The following is a 24,980-nucleotide window of genomic DNA, read 5'->3' as shown; positions in this document are numbered from 1 at the left end:
GGTTAGTGGCAGACTGTCATGTCAAAACAAGTGGTTGTTGCAGGCGGCTGCTGCACTGCTCTGCTCTGCTCTGCTCTGCTCCTCTACACTCCTAAATCATTATGTCTTTCATCGGGAAACACGTGGTAACGAATAAACGAAAATATAGCGCATATATCAACATACAAAACGATACAATGACCTCTATCACTGAAACCGTAACAAATATTTAAACATTGTGAACCTTGAATACTTTTCATCGTTAACTTTTTTTAAAAAGGCTTTATTGATTTCCAAGCTAATACTTAATTACTTACAAGATCGTTTTATAGTTTGGTATAGCCTCCAGAGGGCGGCCTCACAAAACACAACGTAACAACTCTTAATACCTCTACTATGAAACGTTCTATACAAAATTGAACATTGCCGATTCGCTAAATCGTTTGACTTTATTATTATTATTTATTACTAAAAACAAGTGGGCGGCGAGCGGTTTGCCGCTCTCGGGCTCGTCCGACTTCTCACTAAGTCCTTTACATGTCTTACTTTATAACTTGAAAATGCCACTGCTGTGATCCTACGTCGCCTATGTGAGCCGCGCGAGCACCTCGCGGCCGCTGCGCACGCGCACGTGACGTCACACGCACGCGCCGCGCTCGCGCTGCGCTATTGCTCGTAGAGAAAAAATTCCAAAATGAATTCGTTACATCGTAGACTATATTTGTTTAATAAACTTGAAGTATTTATCAATAATCAATAAGTACATTATAATAATTGAATAATTAGTATTTGTTTCATAAGAGACTAGCATTACAAATAAATACCTTCAGCTATACAAGTTAATGTTTATTTGTATTTAAACATTTCGAAGATGTTCAAAGTGGACTACTGGCGGCGCCGCCTGACGGTCGATGCGGCTACTTCGCGATATGACTTAATGTATAGGTACTTAGAATTAGGGGAAAAAGGTCGTAAAAACAAAAAAGAAAAAGTTATTGAAATTTATAACAAACACCTTAACTAATAGTTGAATAATTTAGTCTGAAGAGGTGGCGGGGCGCGGGGCGGGGGCGGGGCTACAGCAAGTCCGGCCCCCGCCCCGCGCGCCGCTCGCTCGCTTCCCACAAAAGCAATACAAAACATTACATTCCGTGTGAGATAACACGATGCTATGCGATAATTCCATGTTTTTTTTTTATTATTTTCAAAAAACACACGCTCAATCGCTCGTTCTTGCGCTTAAATCTAAAATTAATAATTAGACAATATTTTTATTTGTTCACTGTCTGTACGCGCGTCGCCGCGCGTCTGTACGCGCGGCGACGCGCGTATTATAATAAAATATTTTCAAAACAATCGCAATAAACACACTAGTTAACAATAACTTATGCTCCGACACGCCGGGGTCGGTCCGGCGCCTCTAAATCAAATACGAACGTGGTATCTCCGTTATTTAAATATGACTTTATACACAATAGCGTTACGTTTACATTAGAGCGATGGCAGCGATGTGTTGCGCGGGGCGCGGGGCGCGGGGCGCGGGGCGCGGGGCGCGGGGGGCGGCTACACGGCGGTCTCGGTGTGGCTGTGGCTGGAGAGGCGCTCCACGTCAATGTCATGCGGCGCGAGGGCGTCGCGCGGCTCGCAATCGACGCTGGACGCGTGCGAGAAGCGCTTGGCGAGCGCCGTCTGCTTGCGCAGCGCCTCCGCCAGGGCGGCGTCGGCCAGCGAGCCGCGGGAGTCCAGCCCCTGCCGGAACGCGTTCACCACGCGGATCTGCGCACGCGCAAACGTTTTAGTACCGCTCGGCGCTGCAGACGCCGGTCACGGCGCCGCTCGCTGGCTCCCATAGGGGACGTAGCTAATATTGCTCTTTGACTTTAGAATGTTGGCACCAATATGAACTGTATTTACAACAAAGAAACGAGAAGAATAAAGCAGCTACGTCCCCGTGTAGCCCTAGCGACCGACGGAGGCAGCATGACCTCCGCGGTCGCCGGGTAAGTGAATTCCTGCGCAGTGCTCACCGATATATATACATTGTAAATATGTGACAAACTTGCTATATTCAGTGCAAATTATGTTAATTTTGTATGTGGGGACATTTTAGTAACAGGACAATACAGAACAGTTTTTCTTTTCGAATATTACTTGAAATAAATCAAATTTTGTAAAAAATATGGAGATATATATAAATTGCAACATTGATGATGCGCTTGCGGAATTCAACTTGTAGGGAGCCAGTGCGGCGCTGTGGCCGGTGACAGCTCCGTGTAATTCGTTACAACAAATAATTTTATAAAATTAAGGTGTACACAAACGATCCAAGATTCAAACAACATGCGATATAATATTCAAAAATTAAAATATTTTTTAATTTAATTTTATTTGAATCTTGGAAGAGGGCCGATGGCACAACATCGATGGGACAATCCAGAAGGAGCGGTCCCGTGAGGAAGAGTTGTGTACGATGGTAAACATAAATGAAAGCACACTGAGCCATTAATAAAAGAGGCCAGAAAGCGTAGGTTATTCGAAATTCCAGTCACAGTAGACCGCGCGGGCGCCATGCCATGCACTTCGCAATACGCTTCGCTTCTGTTCTGAATACAGACATCTCGGTGGGCGGGGCTAGTGCGTCAGTATCTGTGTAGACCTAGAGTAGTCGGTGTCGGCCCAGACCTGTCGGTGTCGGTCCGGACTCGTCGGTCTGTGATCGTGCTCTGTGACTGCATTCGGACCTTCTAGCGGCTACTGAAGCGCGCTGCGACACGAAGCAACATCCGACCGACTGCACGGAAGCAAGCTGGTCCTAACCTAACCTCAACCTTTCGTAAGCTGACGTTGTCAAACTAAAAGCTGTACCGTTGATGTAATGCGTTGACATGAACTTCTATGAGACCCTGGTAGTTTGTTCTATGGTCGATTTCTTTTAGTTAAATTGTGCTGCGAAATGAAGCAAAACAAACACATAAACACTAATTTTAAGATGAATGATGCCAAAGTAAAATCTTAGCCTATATGTACAAAACTTTACAATATCCCAAAGCGTGCTAAGTTAACCAGTGTTTACTTGATTTCTTACTTTGAATTGCAAAAGCTTAAAATCATTGCGGGAAATTTTATCTATATTTTTTTGAATCATAACCAAAAATACTGTTTTATTTAGAATTTTACAAAAAAATTTACGTATTGAATAATTATTTAGAAAAAAGCATTTTTCGATGTGTATAATACATTTCAAAAATGTTACATTAATGAATGGATACATGTGGACTATGCAGTAATTATTTTGCCTAATTTTAAAACTAGGTAATGAATTGCGTTTGCATTTTAAAATCAGCATGTTTTTAATAATATTATTAATTCATATAAGTGTCACAAAAATTGCACAAAATAGTTTTAAATACATCAAAAACGTTCTCCAACAACTGAAAAATAAAACAACAAATAATGAATCAACAGCCCATGCTTGGATACTTCAAAGGTGACATGCGTTATACACTGACCTAACAGTTACAACTAAAATCATCATCACACTATACCAAACACCATAAACAATAAGAGCAGACATACACGGACTGTTTTATCTCGAAGGTCTCTTGAAGCTGTCAATATCGACTACTTGCAGTTCATGTGTGTCAGCCCTTAGTCTGTTGCCACTGAAAGGTCAGTGTACACAAAGGGACTGTTGCGTAGTAAGGGGATGTATACAATTTGTAAGTATAGAGTAAAGTTGAACAAAAACAAAACAAAGACAAACATAAAGTGAAAAAGAGAGGGTAGATTTGAGTGAAAGAGCAGGCTTTGTGTAATCTTACAGCTTGATCGGTTGAGGTCTTGCTGTAGGGCACCGGGATCAAGCGCTCCTGTAACTCGCCACCTATGACCTTCCGGGTGCAATGGGGATTCATGGAAAAGAAAATAAAAACAAGAACATGAAGTAAAGGACTCACGATACGAAGAGAGAAGCAGAGGACCGTCGTCCCTTGCGATAGATAGTCGGTGCTACGCAACAAACGTTATTCTTTACAACACAGCAAATAATTTTAACAATCCTTATTCACATCAATTGTTTATTTTAAATTTAAAGATGAAGAGTTTTCACTTTAAATAATATCACAACAAAAATCGTTGTCAATGTATTCAAATTCCTAGGCGAAGCTAAGAATAGCGTTCGTTACGTTTTAGTTGGCACACGACAGCTCCGACCGAAGCGGTGCCTCGCGAAGCAAGGAACAGACTTTAGGAAGAAGATTTCAAATCAAAATTAACACTAGAACATAAATAAACGCTGGGTTTACATCCTATGGCTTTAAGAAGCACATTCATGGGGTGTGCACTTATAAACTAATTATTTTTTTTATTTTACAGTATCCATCCAGGGCTCCTTTATCCGTTTAACATAAATAAAATAACAAAAAGAAATTAAACGTATTTTAACATTGATTGGTGATAAATAAAATGTTTGGTGTGTAGTGTGTACAATATTTAAGCAACATCGAACCAACTTTCGTTCTTCTCGGTTTGTCTGTGTGTGCGTGTTTCGTTCGTGTTTATAGCTTCTTTATGTCATGCTCTAAAAGCACACATAGGTAACGAATTGCTCAGTTGCTCACATACCAGATTCTAGTAAAGTTTGACTAATATACAAGCATGTGACACTATTTATCTACTAACATTCCTACAACATATATTCAATCGATCTAATTTGTGAAAGCGGTACACATAATTACGTTTATTTATCTATACAATTACTATATACATTATGAATTTTATTTCAAAACCAGATGTAAAAGATGGTCGTTGAAATAAAAGTCACGTGTGACGCACGCGTCGCCGAACAATATGGCGGCGTGCGGGTGCCAAGTCTATGACACGGTAATAATAATACCGTGAGTGAGAGAGATACAGTTATACCCAATTCCTGTGACGTGACAAAGACAGGGATAACTATCTTTTGTCCCTTTCTGCGTACCAGGCTTTGGGGTTTGTTTGGAACAAAGGTTGTCCCCTACAAACAACCTAGGTTGTCCCTAACAAAGTTTGACATTCGTGCTATTTTTCGAAAATTGTGAGTACTTAGTGGCTGTAATTGTGCAAAAATATTTTGATATTGCAGTTTTAGTGAGATCAAGTGTATAAAACATGGTATACTGCTGTATTGTTGGTTGTAAAAGCCGTAGTCAGCGAAAAGAGAAAAACATAACCTTTCAATCGTAAGTACTGAAACTACGCACTTATTCACATGTATTCATACAAAATAAGGAAGAAAATACAAACTAGTTGTTCTTTACAGTCTTTGTAATAACTAATATGTTAAAATACGGGTAAAATCAGCTAAAATAAAATAGTATTTTTCGAACATTATGCGCCCAAACGCAGATGTCATTTGTGTCAAATAATATACTGTAGATCTGGGAAACAAGCGGCCATATTAAACTTCTTTTCAAATTGGTTGGTTTTTACCCGTAAAAATAATACCACCATCTTGTTGTAAAAATTACCCTGAATTTAGGGGAAATAAATTATAGTATGTATAATGTATATAAATGAAACAATTCACATTTTTTAAACTATTTTCAACAGATTTCAAAAGGAGTTTTTAATTCTGGTATATGCTGTGTTTTTAAATATTTGATACTTTCTTATCCCGTTGATTTTAAAGAGTATGCTTTTTAATTTGTCCCATGTAAATTTTGTTTCTTAGAAATTACAATCAAAATAGTTTAATATTAAGTAGTTTTACATGTAGTGTTCACTGTAATGATATACAGAGTAATTTAAAATTATATGACTATAATATTGGTATGTTTTTTGTAGCTTTTTATGAAGACTTAGGGCTTCGTGCATATCGAAGAAAAATAGGACATCGTTTGAATGCTCGTCTAATGGACCTAAGACTGAAGAGATGCCGCGCTTTGTTGAAGCGGTACGCGGGAAAAAAATATCGGGAAATTCTTTTTTTGGAGTCACTCAAGACATCCTTGATTAAGGCAGCCGCCGATATTGACATGGACCTCGTTCGTGCTGTGATAGACGACTGGCCGAGCAGATTGAAGGCCTGTATTCAAAATCACGGATGTCATTTTGAATAAACTTTAGTGTCATAAGAATCTATGTTTTGTTAAGTTCATTTTGGTATATAAATGGTCACACAATGAATAAACTTGTTTCAATTATTTTATATTAAACATGTGACAGAATATATGACCTGACTAAGTATTACTAAAAAAATATACGTAATCTTAGTCACATAAACAAAAATTACGCATTGTTTTTTATATTTATTACGTTTATTAATTACAATTTAATTGGGAATATATAAATTGGTCTATATTAAATTATATCGTAATTATTCATTTTCGGGACAAAACAAATAACTGGTAACCCCAATCCTTTTACTTATATATAGGTATAGTCTATAGTACTCTCTATCTGTCCCTTACGGGTGAACGCGCATGTCATATCTATATAATTCTTCATCTGAGGCGGGTGCAAGCAAGCGGCCAAGATGGCGCACGTCACGCGGCACAACACATAACAGTCCCACAACGGCCAGTTACCTTATAACGCAGCTCCGCAACGAGGCAGTCGGGTGAAATGAAAGTTACTTTTGGAGTACAGATACTTTATTACTAAAGTTTAAGACGAAAAGCGTAAGGAGGTATAGAACAGTCATACCATACTAGAGGTATGAACATTTCGGATGCTATATTTCCCCGTTATAATTTTTTCTCATTTTATATAACGGCGTTCACGAGACTGCTAAAAGCGAAGTTTTAAATTTAGAAGATATTAAAATTATTACTTTTTTTACATCTAACTTATTATCGGTTTACAACAAGTCACGAAGTTTAAAACATTTTATAAATCTAGGTTTATCATGTTAGCATTATTATAAATTTCACTACGAAGTGCAAAAGGTGAAGTTATAGCGATCCGCACATAGACAATAAATAGTTTTGAATATCAATACATCAAAGTATCTTTAACCCCATTAAAAGATACTTAAATTTGCTTGAAATATAATTGAAGAGAAAAAAAAAACAAAAAATATAAATAAAAATCTTAATTTTGGAAGACTAAAAATATGGAATTTGTGTGTATGTGTGTGTGTGTTAACCATATAAATATAGTCTGAATAAATAGATTAAATTCATGCATTCCGCTAAAAATACTGACAAATATTTTTAAATACTGTCTATTTCACACATCATGCACGTACAGAAATCAGTAGCTAGTCTTGTCAAAATAAAGATAGAGACAAAAATATTACCACAAATTGTTACCATTAAAATAAATAATGATATATGTTTTCTCAATTACTACTCAGCATAGAAAAAAAAATATAAATCACACCAATAGCGTAGACAACAAAAAAAATAACAAGCAAATTTAAATATCGTCAAACCCTTAATATTAAAACTTTTATAAAAGCAGAGTCGTACAAAACAATGTGCACACTCCTTTATATAAATCACATCAATTTAACGCGTATTAAAATATAATATTTCAACTTTATAGAGAAGAAAGGCATCGCAAATATTTACAGAAAATCGTTATATTTTTTTTTAAAGACAAAACAATCGAACTATGTTCCTTTCGGCGAATTAAATACCGCTAACATTAAAAATCCTTTATATTTTGAATTAGTGCACCATATTTATGATTAATTTCTAATTTAAATATTATTTTTCAAAAAATCCTAATCAAATCTTAATCTAATATTTTTAGCGAATTATATAAGTATATTTCGTAAATATATATTTTTCAAAATTGTATTCATCTATAAATTGCGTCTAATTTAATGCGTTTTGGATTAACTGGCAGTTATTAGTAGTTTTGAGAATAACATGGCAACACTACATTTATTGGTAACAGTATAAATGGGAAATTAATTGAAATTTCGAACGTTTTTTAATTCAATGGTAAAACTTTTGTTACGAAACGTCATTTTGGTTTAGTTGAGTCGTTTTAGTATTGTTGAGTTGTTTTAGTTTGGTAGGTTTGTTGTGTTCAGTGTTAGTTCAGTCATCGCTCTGATGCGATACGGGACTGAGTGCCGGCAGGGAGCTGCCGCCGGATTGCACGCTGATCCTCCGGTGTTCCGCCAAATAATTATTGACAAATATCCGACGGCCGGCCAATATGTCCGCCTTTTGCTGTAAAACAACATCACGGAGGTTTCAGTGGGCCGCCGCGGCAAGTGTTGCCCGTAAACCAGTGTCCCCAGATGGGTATTAACCATTTTTTCCCCGACATTTTGGGAAAAAAATCCCCATATTTTTGGATTTTTTTTTTTCATCGTGAATGAAAGTGTTCATTTTTATCATTTTAAATTATTATCACACCAAAGAAATAAAAGAAAAATCTTAAAAATACTTTTATGAGTAAAAGTTTGCACTTTTTTTAAATCGCGCAAATCACAACCAAAATAAAGACATCCCAATCTGGAGACACTATACGCAGTGTGGCTTTATTGCCAATACGTAAAAAATGGTGTTCCAAAATCAAAAGACTAAAAATAAAAACATATTTGGCTTTGGAACACCCTCTACTGTGATATAACTATTAGTATAGTGGGGAATATTTATAAAGCATTATCGTTTGTTAGTGGCTATTGTCGACTAGGATTAGGGGGCATTCACACTACCGGGGTCGAGGGCATCCACTAGCGAATACTAATATAGATAAAAAAATATTATAATATTTTGTATTAACGTGTTTTAAGCGACTACGAATGCGTAATATAAAATCCGGTATGTGAGCTACTTCGCGATTTTAATAAAATTTTCGGGAAAATTGGACGTTTGTGTCAATAATTATAAAGGTAGTCGTTAAATGAAATATCAATAGAATCGAAATAAATAATTTTATTCAAATGAACTTTTTTTTATATTTAACTGGTAGTTTATATAGCCGGTTAAAATGTATGTAATAAAAATTAAAAAAAGTAAAACCTCTCGTTACATGAAAATAAATTAGTAAAAAAAATCAAATCAACTTATTAAATAAGTACTTACACAACCGAGTCAACGATAAAAAAATGAAATAATTATATAAGCCGTTTAAAAAAAGTTTTAATGATATATAAGGTAAAATTTTAATTATTTTTTTTTAGTTTTTGTGGAGGCATTTTGTATTCATTAGCACTTTATTTTTGTACGACAACTTAAATACTAGTGTACGAGATTGTTATTGTGATAAATTATAATGATTATTTTTCTCCTACGTGTGAAATATTTATAATAACATTGAAAAAAATCAAAGATCTCGACAACATAAAGATGACAAAATCAATCACACTTTAAGGTATCAGAGACCGTCGCTTACAAATACAAATTGTGCATACTCACAGACATCTGTATACATGCATAACGCTGTAACATAAGCAGTTTCACACTTTAAATGCCAAGCGAAAATAATTAGAATACAAATTTATAAGAAAAAAAAAAACAACATTTGTACCAAAAAAAATGAAACATTGTAACATTTCTTCAATAGATACTCTGTACTTACAATCTAAGAAACGGCCGCCATTTTGCGGACCGATGCCGGCCACAAAATGGCCGCTCGCGCGCAGTTTCAACCTCTGTTTCGAGGCACTCGTCATATAATGCGACTTATGGACGTACAGTCGGCAGTTGTGTTTTGTGACGTATTGTTACACAATAAGGTCGCTATTCGTTCGAAGGGGGTGAGTATGTACCGAAGAGTTGACGTGCAAGACACGCTCATGCTCTAACTAGTGTAACTTGAGTGTACCTAGGTCTCTCCGGCCGCCCAGGGCGAGGGCGCGGGGCGCGGGGCGAGCGGCCGCCGCCAGAGGGCGTGCCCGGCCCGCGGACCTAAACTTACCGTTAACATCTGAAATAGAGCGGTTCTGCTAAAACTGGGCGGCCCCCATCATGCATAACGAGTGGCGAAAGAAAATGCTATGGAATTTGCTTCAAATTTTATTATTAATTGTAAATAGTTTTCAACAAAACAATGTTTTAGTTCTACACTTGTAAGAGTTCTCTCGTGTCCAAGTACATACAGGCTGCGAGTGTCACGTGACTCGCGGAGTGCACAGGGAGGGCTGACTCAGAACATACACTGCGTACGGACAGACGCGCGCCACGAACGCGGACGTTCGGCGGTCGAACGTCACTAGCGGGTTAAAGTGGTCCCAATTTACTATGAAACAAACAAATAAAACCGAGCGGAGGTCGGACGAGTCCGAAAAGATCACGTTCGTCGACGCACTCCTAAATAGCCTAGTTACAAAGAAAGCTAGGGAGAGAATATGATTTTTTTTAAAGTTAACATTATATTGGTATATTTCAAATCGACAAGATTAAAACGTTTCACAATTCCACGAGTCGCCTCTATCTATAATCTCTATATAAAATATCACTGCTCCGATATACATAGAAAGACGTTCGAGAAACTTCTTACATATTTACAAACATGTTCATATCTAAATAGCAGTGTTGGTTACATTGTCGCCGAGTGAGAGGCGCGCTCGGGACAGTCCGAGCGGGTCTATCGGGGCGGCGGGTCCGGGCCTCTATCGCCAGCTATCTAGCTAGGGTCGTGTCACACGAGAGGCGACTGGCTCGTCACCCGCCAACTCCATAACTATGCAACTTTATTGCTATCGACTACCTAGTTTCTAAAAAATTTCAACACTTATTTAAAAAATTCTTACACCTAATACAATTTAAGACTCAAAAACGTTTTTTCGTATAATAAAGCATAATCATAAGTAATCGAGGTGTCGTAAGATCGCGCTGAGATTTCGCGGTTAAATAGCGTTAAGTACGTGTCGGTCGAGCGGGAATCGTGTGGGGAAGTGGGGAAGTGGGGAAGTGGGGGTGCGGGCTCGCGGGCTCCGGCAGTACGTACGGTACAAAAACATCTGCAAACACAGTGACATTGTAACAAAACAGTAAAGGGGCAGGGCGGGGTATGTAGAAGCTCTATAGGTGTGTGTCAGTGATGTGCGGACGCGTGGCGCGAGCGCAAGGCGCGGGGAGCGTTAGAATATGGTGGTCTCAGTGCGCGCGGCGGTCGCGTTGGGCGCGGTGGCCGCGTTGGGCACGTCGTCCGCGTCGATGTAGGCGATGTCCTGGGGCGGTGCGCGCAGGCCGGCCGCCGAGTGCGCAGACAGCCGCTCCTCGAGGTCCTCGAGCGTCGACTTGAACGCGCGCACCACGCGCAAGCTGCAACCAACACAACCCTCCCAGTGCGCGCCCGGCCCCCTACACCCTCGCCTAGCGCCCCTAGCGCCCCTAGCGCCGCGGACCGACACACTACGCCACCGATATACCGAGTGTGGTGTGGATGTTATCGACTATGCCTGTATTCAGAGTATAAAGTGTGACGGACGTCTCTACGCATGCAGCTAACGGGAACACGTGTGCGCGCCGCGTGCGTCTCAGAGACGACCGCACTCGATGGCCGGTGATGGCGCCATGCTGACTGAACAAACACTAGGTGCTAGCGACAACTGGTACTGGAGCGACGCGCCGACGCCTCCGAGCGGAAGGTCTGAGACGTGACAAAGCGGGGCGATGAGGCAATGGGGGGTGCTCGTGTCCGGGCGGCGGTGCGGGCGGCGGTGCGGGCGGACGGTGCCAGATGAAGGACAGCGAGTCTACCGGGGCAGACGTGGGATGCAGCACAGACGGGGAACAGAACTATTGAAAACTATCGCGGCCAGCCCACGACACTCTCACAGTTTTTACATCACTTTACGACACTTTGAGTCGGTCAGTCGGTGTGGCTTTAATTAGAAAAACAGATTTTCATAATAACTATAAAAATTAATGAAATATAAAAATCTTTCAATTAATAGTTTAAATGATCAATAGTCAACAACTACTATGGACAAAATAGTTAATTTATTTAAAAATCATCTCGTGAATTTTATTTGTTCGATGACTTTTAAAGTATTTCTGTCACACTAAGCTGTCAGTGTCGGTTGGTGGTATAGTTGTGTCGCGGTGGTGGTGGTAGAAGAGAGCGTGGGCCGGCCGCTCGGCTACGCGCTAGGGTTGTACCGTGAGCGTCCGTCGTGCGCAGCGCGCCGCCAGCCGCCGCGCCCGCCACTACACCTCGGTCTCCAGCACCGGCCGGGGCTGCCAACAACATCTCTCAACGACGCGCGGCTCGCCCCATTCGACACCGTCCTACGTGCGCAGCCCTAGCTTTACAACTTGCTCCACATCCAGATTTGGGGGTTTTATAAAGCTGCTATATGTCTGTTCTAAATACGCTGTGTTCGCCTGGCATGTGCGAAAAAATCACCGGACAATCAGATTATGGTAATTACTTTACATTATGTTTATTAAATTATTGTGAAATTTATTTATGTTATTTTTTTACTATCATTTTTCACTGACAAAGTACTGGCGGGGTGAAAAGGAATTTGTGACTGTCGTTTTATAAAATTAAAAATACCGGATTTTTTCAGGTTCATTTCTTTTTATTTATAATTCAGTTAGAATGGTGAATGTTATGTAACATTTTATTAAATCTTTCTTTTTAATGTTTATATTAAAAACTCGTCCAGGCGAAAAGAGCGTAATTTAACTGGAGGTTTTAAGTTTTATATTTAAAATTACATCCCCATATCTGTCGTCTGAAAGCAGGCCAACACGGAAAGAGTGGAACCTTTTTCGTAACACAACAAAAAATTTGAGAAAGAAAAAAAAACAAAATTTAAAAAACGGAACAGTGTCTGGTGTATACTGTATGCGGCCATCTTGCGGCCGGTGTCACGTGATACGAATATGACTCGGAGGTGCCCAAAAAAATGAGAAACGATCAACCAAAAAGAAAAAAAAACAATGAAACAATGATGGATTTTTTATTTATTTGTTTATACAGCATGTTTTAAATTTCGATCTAATATCAAATTCCATATGCCTGAAATATGGCAGCACGCATTTTATCTCGTCATTTTAGTATATGTGATATTAACAGGTATTTAAACTACCATGCCTTGTTATAGGTTTGTTAAACATTTATAGGGAGCCAAGGAGGTACAAACATTTGGCCTAAAAGGTTCATAATAAGACAATTTACAATTGTGAAAAATATAACACATGATGTTCTAAATTTCGCCATTAAAACAATTAAGTTTAACACAATTGTAAAGTCTTATGAATATTAGAAAGCTACACGGAATCACTGTTTTTTTTTTTAAATAAAAAAAACAAAAAACCTCAACACGTTATTTCTAAACACGATACTCACCGAGAAATAGCGGCGTCACCTACGCGTGTCGCTATTTTATATACATTTATAACACTTTATGGACAACTACAACAAGCCTATAACGCAAAATAACAGCAAAGGCATTTTTCCAATTGGCAAGGCAAGGCAAACTACTGACATTGACAAATCCCCATCGTTCAGTTTGACGCTTACACCCGTCTGACTTCCCCCATTCCTTCCCCTCAAAAAGGCTCGAACAACATTCATGGACAAAAAAACAAAAAAAAAAACAAAACAAAACAAAAAAACAACACTCAAAAAACACTGACAATACAACAGCAAAGGAAAAAAGACGTTCGATCAAGGACGGTTACAATTCAAACATATGTTAGTACGTAGAGCATACGCGGCATGCTCTCTAATGAAAAAAAAAATGTGTATTCAACATTTTTCAATATTTTTTTTGATCTATATCCACTCCACACTCTAAATGAACGGTATCGTTTGGCAGTAACTAGAACACAATTCGGCATAAACAAATTATACATTAAAATAATAATTTTAAAAACTTATAACAATTAAAAAATGTCACTGCCAATTTGTATTATGGGTTTATGGGATATCGGTAACGTCATGTTAGTCGTCGCCTCAGGTTTGTGAACATACGGCGTTTCATTCAACAAGAGCTTGGGTTGCTTTGGATCAGTAACGAGGATGTATTGGGCTGGCGTATCACAAGCAAAAAAAAACACTATTCTTAAAGTAAACAATTAAAAAAAAAACAGACAAAAAATAGTAAAAAAAAAATCAAACAGTCAGTATGACTAAGAGAAAAAAAAGATAGAGGAGAAAAAGAGATAGTCATATTCATACCGCCATGTTAATAATGTTGAGTAGATTGGATATATAAAAATTATATTCTATGGGACGTAGTCATAGTAACTGTTTGAGGGATACAATCATGAGGGATAAGTAACATCGTCACAGCCTACATAAATCGCATGCCAATGGGGTCGTGGTACAGGGGTGGTGGTTGTGGTATAAAAATAAAACCAAATCATATTCAAATTAAAAATAAAAAGGGAAGCGTCAGACTGGGTTCTCTGCGGAGCATGCACGGCCGTTACTCGCGATGTTTAAAGGCGTTCTAACTATAGTGTAACAACTAGCCCGGTTCCATGGCAGCCAGAGTGTGTAGAGCTAGACAGTAGTATATATAGTTCAGAGAACAGTAAGAGATGGAGATATTAAGAAAATAGAAACGAGTCAAAAGAAACGGATGTCATGAAACCAGGCTGAAAATTATTTTTCTTTAGAATAGTAAAAAACATAAACTAGTGTAGCAAGGTACGATTGCTAATTTCGTTGTAAATTAAATTAAGACAATTTATATTTTAAAAAAAAACAAACAAAATTAACAATCGTTCTATTGTAATCTACGTTAATGGGCCAAAAGTATTGTAGCGTTTCTACTAAAGTTACTGTGTAAAGTGTTTCTCTGTGTATGTCTATATATATTTATATATATAGAAAATAATAATTATCGAATAAGAACAGAAGTATAGGAGAATGGAAAGTAATCATGAGACGTAAGAAAAAATAAAAGGAGAGTGAAACAAAAAAAAATAAAAAATAAAAAAAATGAACGTAGAGTTGTTTACGGTAAGATTTGAAATCTTTTTTTATACTGTGTCGTTGGGAAAATATTTTTTTTTTTCTAAAACCGGCTATACCGATAAATAAGGTATGTGTAATAATTTATTGTTGACGTTATTTATATGAATGCTTAGTTAAAAATAGTAGTTATATTCGGCTTGTATGCATATAAAAGTAAATATATATCATTATATGTATATAATATAATATATAAATGAAGTCATATCGTCGACTTAGCGTGAGGATGCCCAAGGTATCCGCAGTGTTGACCTGTTGACTTTGCTATATTTTATATATATATTTTTTACATTTTTTTTAAATAAAGTTACAATGCTGCGAACTTTCAACTTATCCCTCTTTAAACACGAACATTTCTGCCACTCCTATATGCTTTTTTATTATTAAATCATTATAAAAAAAACATTTTTTTTTTAAATTTTTTTTCAGTTACTTTAGTAAGTTTACTTTTGTAATAATTTTTTTTGTAGTAAACTTATCAAAGTAAAATGCCGTAGATAATCATGTTTTTTTTTATTTAAATTATTTTTTCAGTCTTTAATTCACAGCCGCTTAAAAACCATGATTTTATCTATGACAAATAATAATGACAGCATTTTGCGAACTATTGAAATAATTAAAAAAACATACTGTCACTAAAAAATACTGTAAAGAATTGTTTACAAATTTAGTATGAATTAAAAAAAATATCACCGATTACTTAAAAACACAATTATTTACAGTATAGCACAAGAATTTACATTCAAAAATAGTTGAAATCTCCCCAAAATTACTTTTTTAAATTCCCATTGTACGAGGACAAAAAATCAACACAGATCCCCTTAAAGGCGAACATTGACCCCCAAAAAATACATAAAAAAAATGCGCCCCAATGCGAATAGGCCGATTGAACAACAAAAATAAAAACACTTTTTAATAAAGACAATATAAAATTAGTACTTCGATATTCACTTCTTAAGTTATTTTCTTATTAAACAAATTTCCACTTTTTCTTACTCGATAAAGATTCAGAAATAAATCACTATGCATTGAAAATGTCTGATCATTTATAAAATATCATATTCCTACCCAAATTATTCTGTTTGTAAAAACAGAGACAAAAAATAAGTTTTTTAATATTCACAGAATAATAAAATGAATATATCGGCCTATTCGCGTGACGTCACAGCCTCCCCAGGCGCGTGTTGCGCGTGCGCGTGCGCATGCGTACCTGCGTCTGGAGGCGCGTGAGGCCGCGTATCCACAGGATCTGTCCGGCGCGCGGCTTCTTGTCCAGGTCCGAGTCGTAGTCCGGACCGGGCTGGATGTTCTCGGGGTCCGGCTGGCCTCGGCCCCAACTTTGATACATCGGGATAAAGTTTAATTAATACAAATATACAAAAGTAGCAGCGATTTTTTGATGATGTAGCTCTTTCCTTTCCTTTGACATCCAATTGAATAATTTTTAAAAGTTCTGTAAATATATTTTTTTATAAAATCATTAGCAATCTTTAATATTTTTTATTAATAATTTTAACACTAGTAGGGTTAACAATTCTACGACACACAAAAAAAAAACATAAAGTTATACTAACGAGAGTTTCTTGGGTATCTTCCTAGTGGGCACGGTGGTGACGAGCTGACCCCACACGAGGGTACCAGCGCCGAAGAACAGGCACCACAGCCACTGGTCTATCGACAGGCCCGCCGTGCTGAACGCCATACCGCCGAACTGGATTATTATCACCTGGAACCATCGGGTACACCAATTTGATTATACCACAAGAAATGGGAATGCAGGGAAGGGGAAGTTTTTTCTGTACATCGTTTCCTCCGTCCATTAAAGGCTAATTTTTTTTATCAAATTAGCGTTATAAGGCACAAGAATTCGTAGCTTAGTCATTCATTCACAGTTCATTTATTCATCTATTACCTGAGACAACGCTGTGCCAAGGCTTATGTCATCACGAGGAATGTGACACGATGATGTCATTCATTCAGTCATTCGTTCAGTTACCTGAGACAAAGCAGTGCCGATCCATATCGAGTAGAAGATGGGATTTGTGAACAGTCCTTCGAATACATTCCTCTGGCCGTGAATCTTGCGCGCGTTGATCTCATTGAAGAGTGTCATCATGACGAAGGTGTTGAAGATGATGGTGAAGTGCTGCGTGGGCTCGGAGCCGAGTGGTTGACCACGACCCGACGGGATGTTTAGCAATCTGTCACCTGGAATATAATTTTTTTTTAATTTTTTTAATATAACAAAAGTAGTAGAAACATGTTTGCGGTAAGTGACTCTTATAATTTGTAATAAACTAGTTTACTTTTATAAATCTTTGAATTGTTGAAGTAGATATCCCTTTTGATGCATATAAAGGGAATATTTCCCCCCTTTTTGGTCGATTAAAATTAGAAAACGCATCTGCAATTGCTATATCTATGGGCAGTGGTTGCTTCGCTGTTTCGACGAATTCAGGTGATTGTTTTCCACCTAATGATGTAAAAAAAAATTGTCTCTTTTACGATACGTACCTACAAATAGCAGTGAGAAGATGATAAAGAGCTGGTAGATGGCCTGTCCGAGGATGTTCTTCATCATGGTGCGGCTGATGAGAGGCTTGGTGCGACCGTAGGGTTTGCGTTGCAGCAGGGTTGTGGGCATCTCCGTGGCCAGCGCGAGCGACGCCAGAGTGTCCATTATCAAATTCACCCATAACATTTGTACCGCCTGGAAACAAAAATATCAAATTAAATGCCACCAGAATTGTCCAAAAATTTATCTGACAAGGTAAAGTCCAGTCGCGGAGCACGAAGAATTTCGTACAATGATCTCTTTACCTACTGACAGTGGTCACAAACATTTTTTGTATTTAGTGCGGTTTACATACATTATTTGATGGAGAAAGAAAATTTACCAACTTATGAAATATAGTTATTATTATTATATAAATTACTTATTTAGATTTTACATTACAAGTAATAAAAATCTAAACAAGTATCTACTAATTCGGCAGAAAAAAATCAAAAATCAGAATCCAATTCTTCTGTATCGGAGTAACTGCTTTCCGAAGACGTCTCGCATGTCACATTTATTACAAAAGAACAAACCTTATAGTCTCCAGTAAAAGGTTTACAATCCCTAAGGACGGCGGCCATTGTATCTGTGCGAGCGAGACTCATTGTATTTACGCGGGAGTGACAGAGACAGGTAATGACAGTTCAATGTACGAAATTCTTCGTCCTCCGCGATTGGACTTTAGGTATAAATGACATTAAATTACATAAGCTCATTAGCGCTCCCTGTCGAAGTCAAAAAACACTATCAAATCCTTTTCAGAGAGAAGTAACTCAGGCTAGGTTTATTGCACAATACCTTTAGAGGGCTGTCCTGAATCGCGCAAGCACCAATGAAGGCTACAATGACTGCAACCACGTTGACAGTGAGCTGGAACTGCAGGAACTTGGCGATGGAGTCATACACGTTGCGGCCCCACATCACCGCCTTCACGATTGACGAGAAGTTGTCATCTGTCAGAATGATGTCAGACGCCTCTTTGGCGACGTCCGTACCCGCGATACCCTGTTAAATACAATATTGTTATAATACAGAAGTGAAGACTGATGAGTGTGCGTATCGTCCTAATTTAAGTCCCCTTTCCCTTCCCACCCTTTTCTTATAAGGGACTAGCTTTTACCCGCGACTTCGTCCGCACGGAATAAAAAAAAATGCACATAGAATAAAAAAGTTCCTATGTCCGTCTCCTAGTTCAGTTCGACCGATCTTGAGTTATAAATAGTGTAACTAACACGACTTTCTTTTATATATATAGATGTATTCGGAGATGGATTCGGCGGAGGAGGGGACGCATAGGTCGGGGAAATATTTTTTTCCGTGCGTCGCCTCGTCCGTCGATAAAAAGTAGGCAGCGGTTGTTTCGCCATTTCAGCGAATTCAGGTGGCCGATTTACAGCCTGTCAAGTTTCATAAGAGTGAAGCGATAGATAAAGACATCGAGAGATAAAGAGAGAGAAAGTAAAAAAAAAACGAATGGAAGAGATTTAATGAAAGATAGAGTAATGACAGTTTAAGAAGAGTTATTATCATACCATAGCAAATCCGACATCAGCCTTCTTGAGCGCTGGTCCATCGTTGGTGCCATCTCCTGTGACTGCGACCACCTCGCGTGTGTCAAACACCTTGGACTCTATCATGCCTTTGACCAGAGTGTACTTGTCAGTGGGAGAGGAGCGCGCCAACACGCGCAGCTTCGGCCACACCTTGTCCAGCAGGCTTTGTTGTACCTTCACACAGATACAGATCCTTTGTTTACATATAACACTAGTTGTCGCACACGACTTCGTCCGCAAGGAATAAAATTAAACTTAGTAGCCTATGTTTTCTTCCAACGTTCTACATCTTTGTCGAATTTCACTGTGATCTGTTAAGGCAATCTGGATACCTTCTAACAAACATCCATCCATCCATCTATCAAATATTTATTAAATTTGAAAATTAAGAGCATCGAAAATTGAAAAAACGAGAAAGATGTTCTTTGTGATTTAAATTGAAAAGTAAAGTGTCATGAAATTTGTCTCATTCCCATGGCTTTCAGTTATTTTACATAACAAGCAAAATCTCCACCGCAGATGTCATTTACTTTAAATACTAAATCCTTTTTTGGCCATTTTGGCAACATTTTGATGCCAAAAAATAATCTCTGTAAAATACATATATTTCTTGGTCCTTCGAGTCGGATTATACCTCTCCATTAGCGTCTCGGATCCTCTTGTTGAACTCCTTGCCCTCCAGAATGAGGAAGTCATCAGTGGGCTTGAGGATACCACATTTGATGGCGATGGAGCGCGCCGTGTTCACATTGTCTCCCGTCACCATGCGCACCGTGATACCCGCCTTCTGACACTTGCGGATAGCTTCCGGTACCTGGGAATTACCAATTTATGCTTAGTTATATCGTTCAATTTGATTAAAACGAAAAAAAAATCGCAGATATCGTCCGATACTTCGTGATTACGACTTTTAGGTGTGTTACAATCCTTTCCAGAGGAATCGTTAACAATGGTAGACAACAACATCTGTTGATGAGTGTAAATGTCAAAGGCCTTTTTTAGTCCTCTTTCCCTTGCCACCCTTTTCTTATAAGGTAGGGATGGGAAGGGGAAGTGGAATTGGCGTATGAAAGAAAGCATAGGAAGAAATATTTTCTTTCTATGTGTCGCCTCCTCCGTCGATTAAAAGTAAGCACCGTATTATTTATAGTCAGCGGTCGCTTAGCGATTTCTCGTTTGTCACCTCTTAATATAAAAAATCTTGCATAACACTTAGTCAAGTTATACTTTTGTCTATATGTTTGTACCTCTGGCCTGACGGGATCCTCAATACCGACGACACAGAGACAGGTCAGGTTGTTAACGATGTTGTCTTCATCATCCCAGTTTGGTTCTTGGTCTATATGCACCTGCACAGAAACATTACTAGATTAAACAAAAAAATTACAAAGTACAAAGAAAAAAAAACCGACTGATTGCATCTCATAAATACAGGAAATGTTTTAGCTTACAATTTATCCATACTTTGAGACATTTTTTTTTAGAAATTCTTTCACTAATTTTTTTTTAGTAATTACGTACTATACAATAATTATTACTAAGTTACCTGGTTGATATCAGCCTTGCCGGGAACGAAGTCTCTGTAGGCGACGGAGATAGTCCTGAGTCCATCGCAGGCCATGGGCTCGATGACCTGCTTCACCAGCCTGTCCTGCATGTCGCGTGTGAACTTCTCCAGACGACCCTCGTGTCCATAGATGAAAGAACACCTGTAATTATTTAAAATTACCAACGGATCTAAAGCCTGTTTCACACTAGGGCAGAACAATGCCGCAGAGTAGTATATAGTGTTTTATTGCTACTGCGAAGCGACACATACTTCAAAACAGTACTGTTCTGTGTCAGTGATGCTTAATTGTAGGATAGCACCTCCTAAATGATGATTTAGATAACTTTCTATTCGCAACGGTCCCTTGTCGCGACGTTCACGCGTATACGCCGCGTGACACACAACAAACTACCTAATAGGTTTTATAACTATTAAATTATTTTATTTAGCAATTTCATTCCAATATTTAGATCTATTTCTAGGTATAGATCTTCTCCAAAGGTTCAATTAAATAATACTAACTTTTTCAAAACGATTTCAGAAGCTCCTTTAGTATACAGCCGGTAGCCACCCTTATCAGTGACGTCACGTGACGTGTTACCGCTAACACGCATGAAATGTTGATGTACTAAAGAAAAAATAAAATAAAATGTCTTCCAATGTGATTAAGTGTAAAATGTGTAATATAGTGATAAATGAGGTGTTGGCGTACATACAGAATAAAATTGACGTAATGGACGAAGAAAGCCTCGTGAGATTATGCACTACGTCTTTTTCCGTTGAAGAAATTGAATCTGCCAAGTGCTTGCTTTTCGAAGCAGTATCGACAACTAAGCGCAACGTCACTAGAAGAAAAGCTGGGAAGCAACAACGAGATCTATATGATGTGATCACATTATTTAAAGAAACTGACCCCGAACAGGTGCCTACATTTGTGGCGAAAGAATTACACCGCTTGCCGCCTATTACGTTCGACCATGTAGACGCGAGTCGGCTGTTAAAGGACATACTTATTATCCAAAACGAAATCAAAAACATAAAACATAATTTCGTCACTGAATCACAATTCGGAGAACTTAGAAATGAAATTAATAATTTAAAGAAAATAACGAACGAAAACATCTTTGACAAGCACGTAAACCGAAAACGGGGGGTACGTCGGATCATCGATAGCTGCGGACTGGATAGTGGGCCAATCGGCCTACTGCATACAGATGTAAATACGACACCTATTAGCACTGCAAATAAAGACAGCACAAACATTAAAAACATCTTAGAATCAACGTGTCATTCATCTCCTTCTTGTCTAGAAGGTACGCATGATGCTATTTCAGCTTGCGCGCAACCAATAGCATGCGCGTGCGACAATGATGAGATAACAAGCGCAATAAGGACATGTGAAAAGAAGACAAAAGATGTGCAACATTCGAAATCAACCATTAGCGTGTGGCCCAAGTCAAAAACGATGGCGGAAGTTTTAAAAAGTGATGAAGGAGAGTGGGAAAAAAAGAATACTATAGACCAGGATTGGGTGACGGTGCAGAAAAGAAGGTCGAAAAATAAATTTATTGGTCGTAAAGGGAAGGCGCAAATACAGCCTGAATCTAATTTTAAGGTTGCGAACATACATATACCTTTATTTATCAACAAAGTGGATAAGGCGACAACGGAAAAAGATATCAGTGACTACATATTGCAAAAAACAGATATCTCTGTGTCTGTCAAGAAAATTAACATGGTCCGACAGAAACGCTACGACGCATACAAAATTTTTGTACCACACAACAAGCTATCAGTTTTTCTAAATGACGATTTATGGCCGGAAGGAATTCAATTCCGACGTTTTGTATTTCTTAACAGGACCACGTATGATCAAAGGCAAAATACTAAGCATGACGTGAACTCAAATTCAAAGGCTTATGATGGACAACATAAAGAATAATATTAAAATGATTAGTTTTAACTGTAAATCGGTTATGCGTTCCCAAGAGTGTATTAGGCTTTTATGCCGAGAGGCGGACATAATAGCACTGCAAGAAACATGGCTATTGCCTCACGACATACCTGCACTTGGCAATATTGATCCTGACTTCGGGTACTTTGGGAGATCCGCAGTCGACACTAGCTTGGGTATTCTGCGCGGCCGGCCTTACGGAGGTGTCGCAATATTGTGGCGGAGGAGCATGTTTGCAGATGTATCGGTCATAGAATGCAACAGTGTACGCTTGGCGGCGGTTAAAATTAACTCAGCTGGTCGGTGTGCACTGGTGTTCTCGGTATACATGCCAACGGACTCACCTGAACATCTCACAGAATTTACGGAGTGTATGGGTGAGATCGCCGCCATTGTCGATGATAGCTGTGTAAGCTCAGTGTATATTTTTGGTGATTTTAACGCAAATCCATCTTCATCTTTCGGTAGTGAACTTATCAATTTTTGTACAGAACTTAACTGGCGATGTGCAGACATTGAATTATTAGGACTTAATTCTAACGCCTATACGTATGTCAGTGATGCCCACGGTTCTCACAGCTGGCTAGATCATTGTGTAGTGTCGGAAACGGCTTGGAAATCTATAACCGATGTTAGCATTATGTATGATGTATTTTGGTCAGACCACTTCCCGTTAAAAATTACTTGTAATTTAGAGGTATCTCAAAAAGAACTTGATGCTTGTGTGAATAAATGTAATAAAATTGTCTGGGGGAATAGAGACATTAATCAGATAGAATTATATAAAGAATTTTGTAATAATAGACTGAAGACAATTGACTTTCCACGCGACTATAGATTTTGTAGTGATAAGATTTGTAATAATTTAGACCATAGACGTGTTTTAGATCAAATGTATAACCAAATAACACAAGTTTTGAAGGATGCGGCATGCCATAGCTATAAAAGTACAACTAACCAGAGTAGAAAAAGAAATCTGTCCGGCTGGAATAAACACGTAAGGAAGGCTTACGAGGAGGCTCGGCTGGGCTTTAAGGTGTGGGTTTGGTATGGTAAGCCAAAAGTGGGTTTAGTTTATGACAATATGCAAAGTACCAAGAAATGTTTTAAAAACAAACTTAAATGGTGCCAAAACAATCAACAGCAGATAAGAATGGATATTATAGCTTCATGTCATGATAAAAAAGATTTTTCCAACTTTTGGAGAAAAACCAATGCTTTTAATGTCAAGTCGAGCCTCCCCGTGAGTGTTGACGGAGTTAGTGAGCCCGCCTCGATCGCCAACCTCTTTAAAAATAGATTTTTTGTTAAATCTCCATTAAGTTCAGTCGACGACAAGACAGTGGCACAAACAACTGACCACTATCACATTAGATTTACAGCAAAAGAGGTAGCTGAAGTTATTAGAGGGATGAAACGCGGAAAGTCTCCTGGACATGACTCGCTGAGTATAGAACATCTCCAGAATGCCGGCATTCATCTACCCAGGGTACTTTCTATGTTTATCAATTTTTGTATTGGGCACTCATACCTGCCTGATGAATTGATGAGGACAATTGTAGTGCCAATAGTAAAAGACAGATCAGGTGATGCTTCTGATGCAAATAACTATAGGCCCATTTCATTGGCCACCGTAGTGTCGAAAGTACTTGACAGTTTGCTTGACAAACAACTCGGCAAACATATCTCCCTCAACGATGCTCAGTTCGGATTTAGAGCGGGCCTATCTACGGAAACGGCAATTCTTTGTGTCGAGCATACTGTAAGATATTATACTGATAGAAAGACTCCAGTATACGCGTGTTTCCTCGACCTGTCGAAGGCTTTCGACTTGGTGTCCTATAGGGTTTTGTGGAAGAAGCTATACGAGGCAACCACGATGCCAGGAGAGTTGATCGAGTTGTTTAAATATTGGTACAATCACCAGAGCAACGTGGTGCGATGGGCGGGCGCTTTATCGGAACCATACGGGTTGGAGTGCGGGGTGAGACAGGGAGGGCTGACGTCTCCGAAGCTCTTCAGTCTGTATGTTGATCGGCTGATCGGTGCGCTCAGCGGTGCGAAGGTCGGGTGCTCGGTCGATGGGATCTTTATGAATAATATAAATTATGCGGACGACATGGTGCTACTGGCCCCATCGATCGGCGCGCTCCGAAAACTTCTCCATATATGCGAGAACTTTGCAATAGATCATGGTCTTAAATACAATGTGACCAAAACTGAATTGTTAGTTTTTCACGCCGGTAACAAATATTACTCAAATGTTCCGCCGGTTACCCTAAACGGAGTTTCTATTAAAATGGTCTCAAAATATAAGTATTTAGGTCACTGGCTAACAGCGACCCAAACGGATGAAAACGACATGGAGAGGGAACGTAGGGCGCTGTCCGTTAGGAGCAACATGCTGATTAGGAGGTTTGCTGCGTGCTCTAGGGATGTAAAATTAACCTTATTCAGAGCGTATTGCCAGTCGTTTTATACATGCAGCTTGTGGTTCAATTTTAC

At 38.7% G+C, this 24,980-nt stretch overlaps 2 protein-coding genes across 2 annotated transcripts; one reads left to right on the top strand and one right to left on the bottom strand.

Moving 5' to 3' along the window:
* Positions 1-1,529: 1,529 nt before the first annotated feature.
* Positions 1,530-21,150, bottom strand: LOC123720935 (plasma membrane calcium-transporting ATPase 3-like). The gene is made up of 12 exons (XM_045685961.1): positions 21,044-21,150; positions 20,519-20,681; positions 20,220-20,321; positions 19,607-19,786; positions 18,952-19,146; positions 18,218-18,424; positions 17,377-17,572; positions 16,859-17,070; positions 16,437-16,588; positions 16,073-16,199; positions 3,801-3,869; positions 1,530-1,755 (listed from the first exon to the last, which is right to left on the bottom strand). The coding sequence occupies exons 1-12, from the start codon at positions 21,133-21,135 to the stop codon at positions 1,543-1,545; spliced, it is 1,908 nt and encodes a 635-aa protein (XP_045541917.1). The 5' UTR covers positions 21,136-21,150; the 3' UTR covers positions 1,530-1,542.
* A 47-nt stretch (positions 21,151-21,197) lies between these two features.
* On the top strand, positions 21,198-22,463 carry LOC123723016. The gene has a single exon (XM_045685559.1). The coding sequence runs from the start codon at positions 21,198-21,200 to the stop codon at positions 22,461-22,463; it is 1,266 nt and encodes a 421-aa protein (XP_045541515.1).
* The last annotated feature ends 2,517 nt before the right edge of the window (positions 22,464-24,980 follow it).

The sequence above is a fragment of the Papilio machaon genome, chromosome W, assembly GCF_912999745.1.
Source record: "Papilio machaon chromosome W, ilPapMach1.1, whole genome shotgun sequence".
In the NCBI taxonomy this organism is placed as follows: Eukaryota; Metazoa; Arthropoda; class Insecta; order Lepidoptera; family Papilionidae; genus Papilio; species Papilio machaon.
Note: the sequence above shows the minus strand (reverse complement) of the source record. Positions and strands in the feature narration are given on the sequence as shown.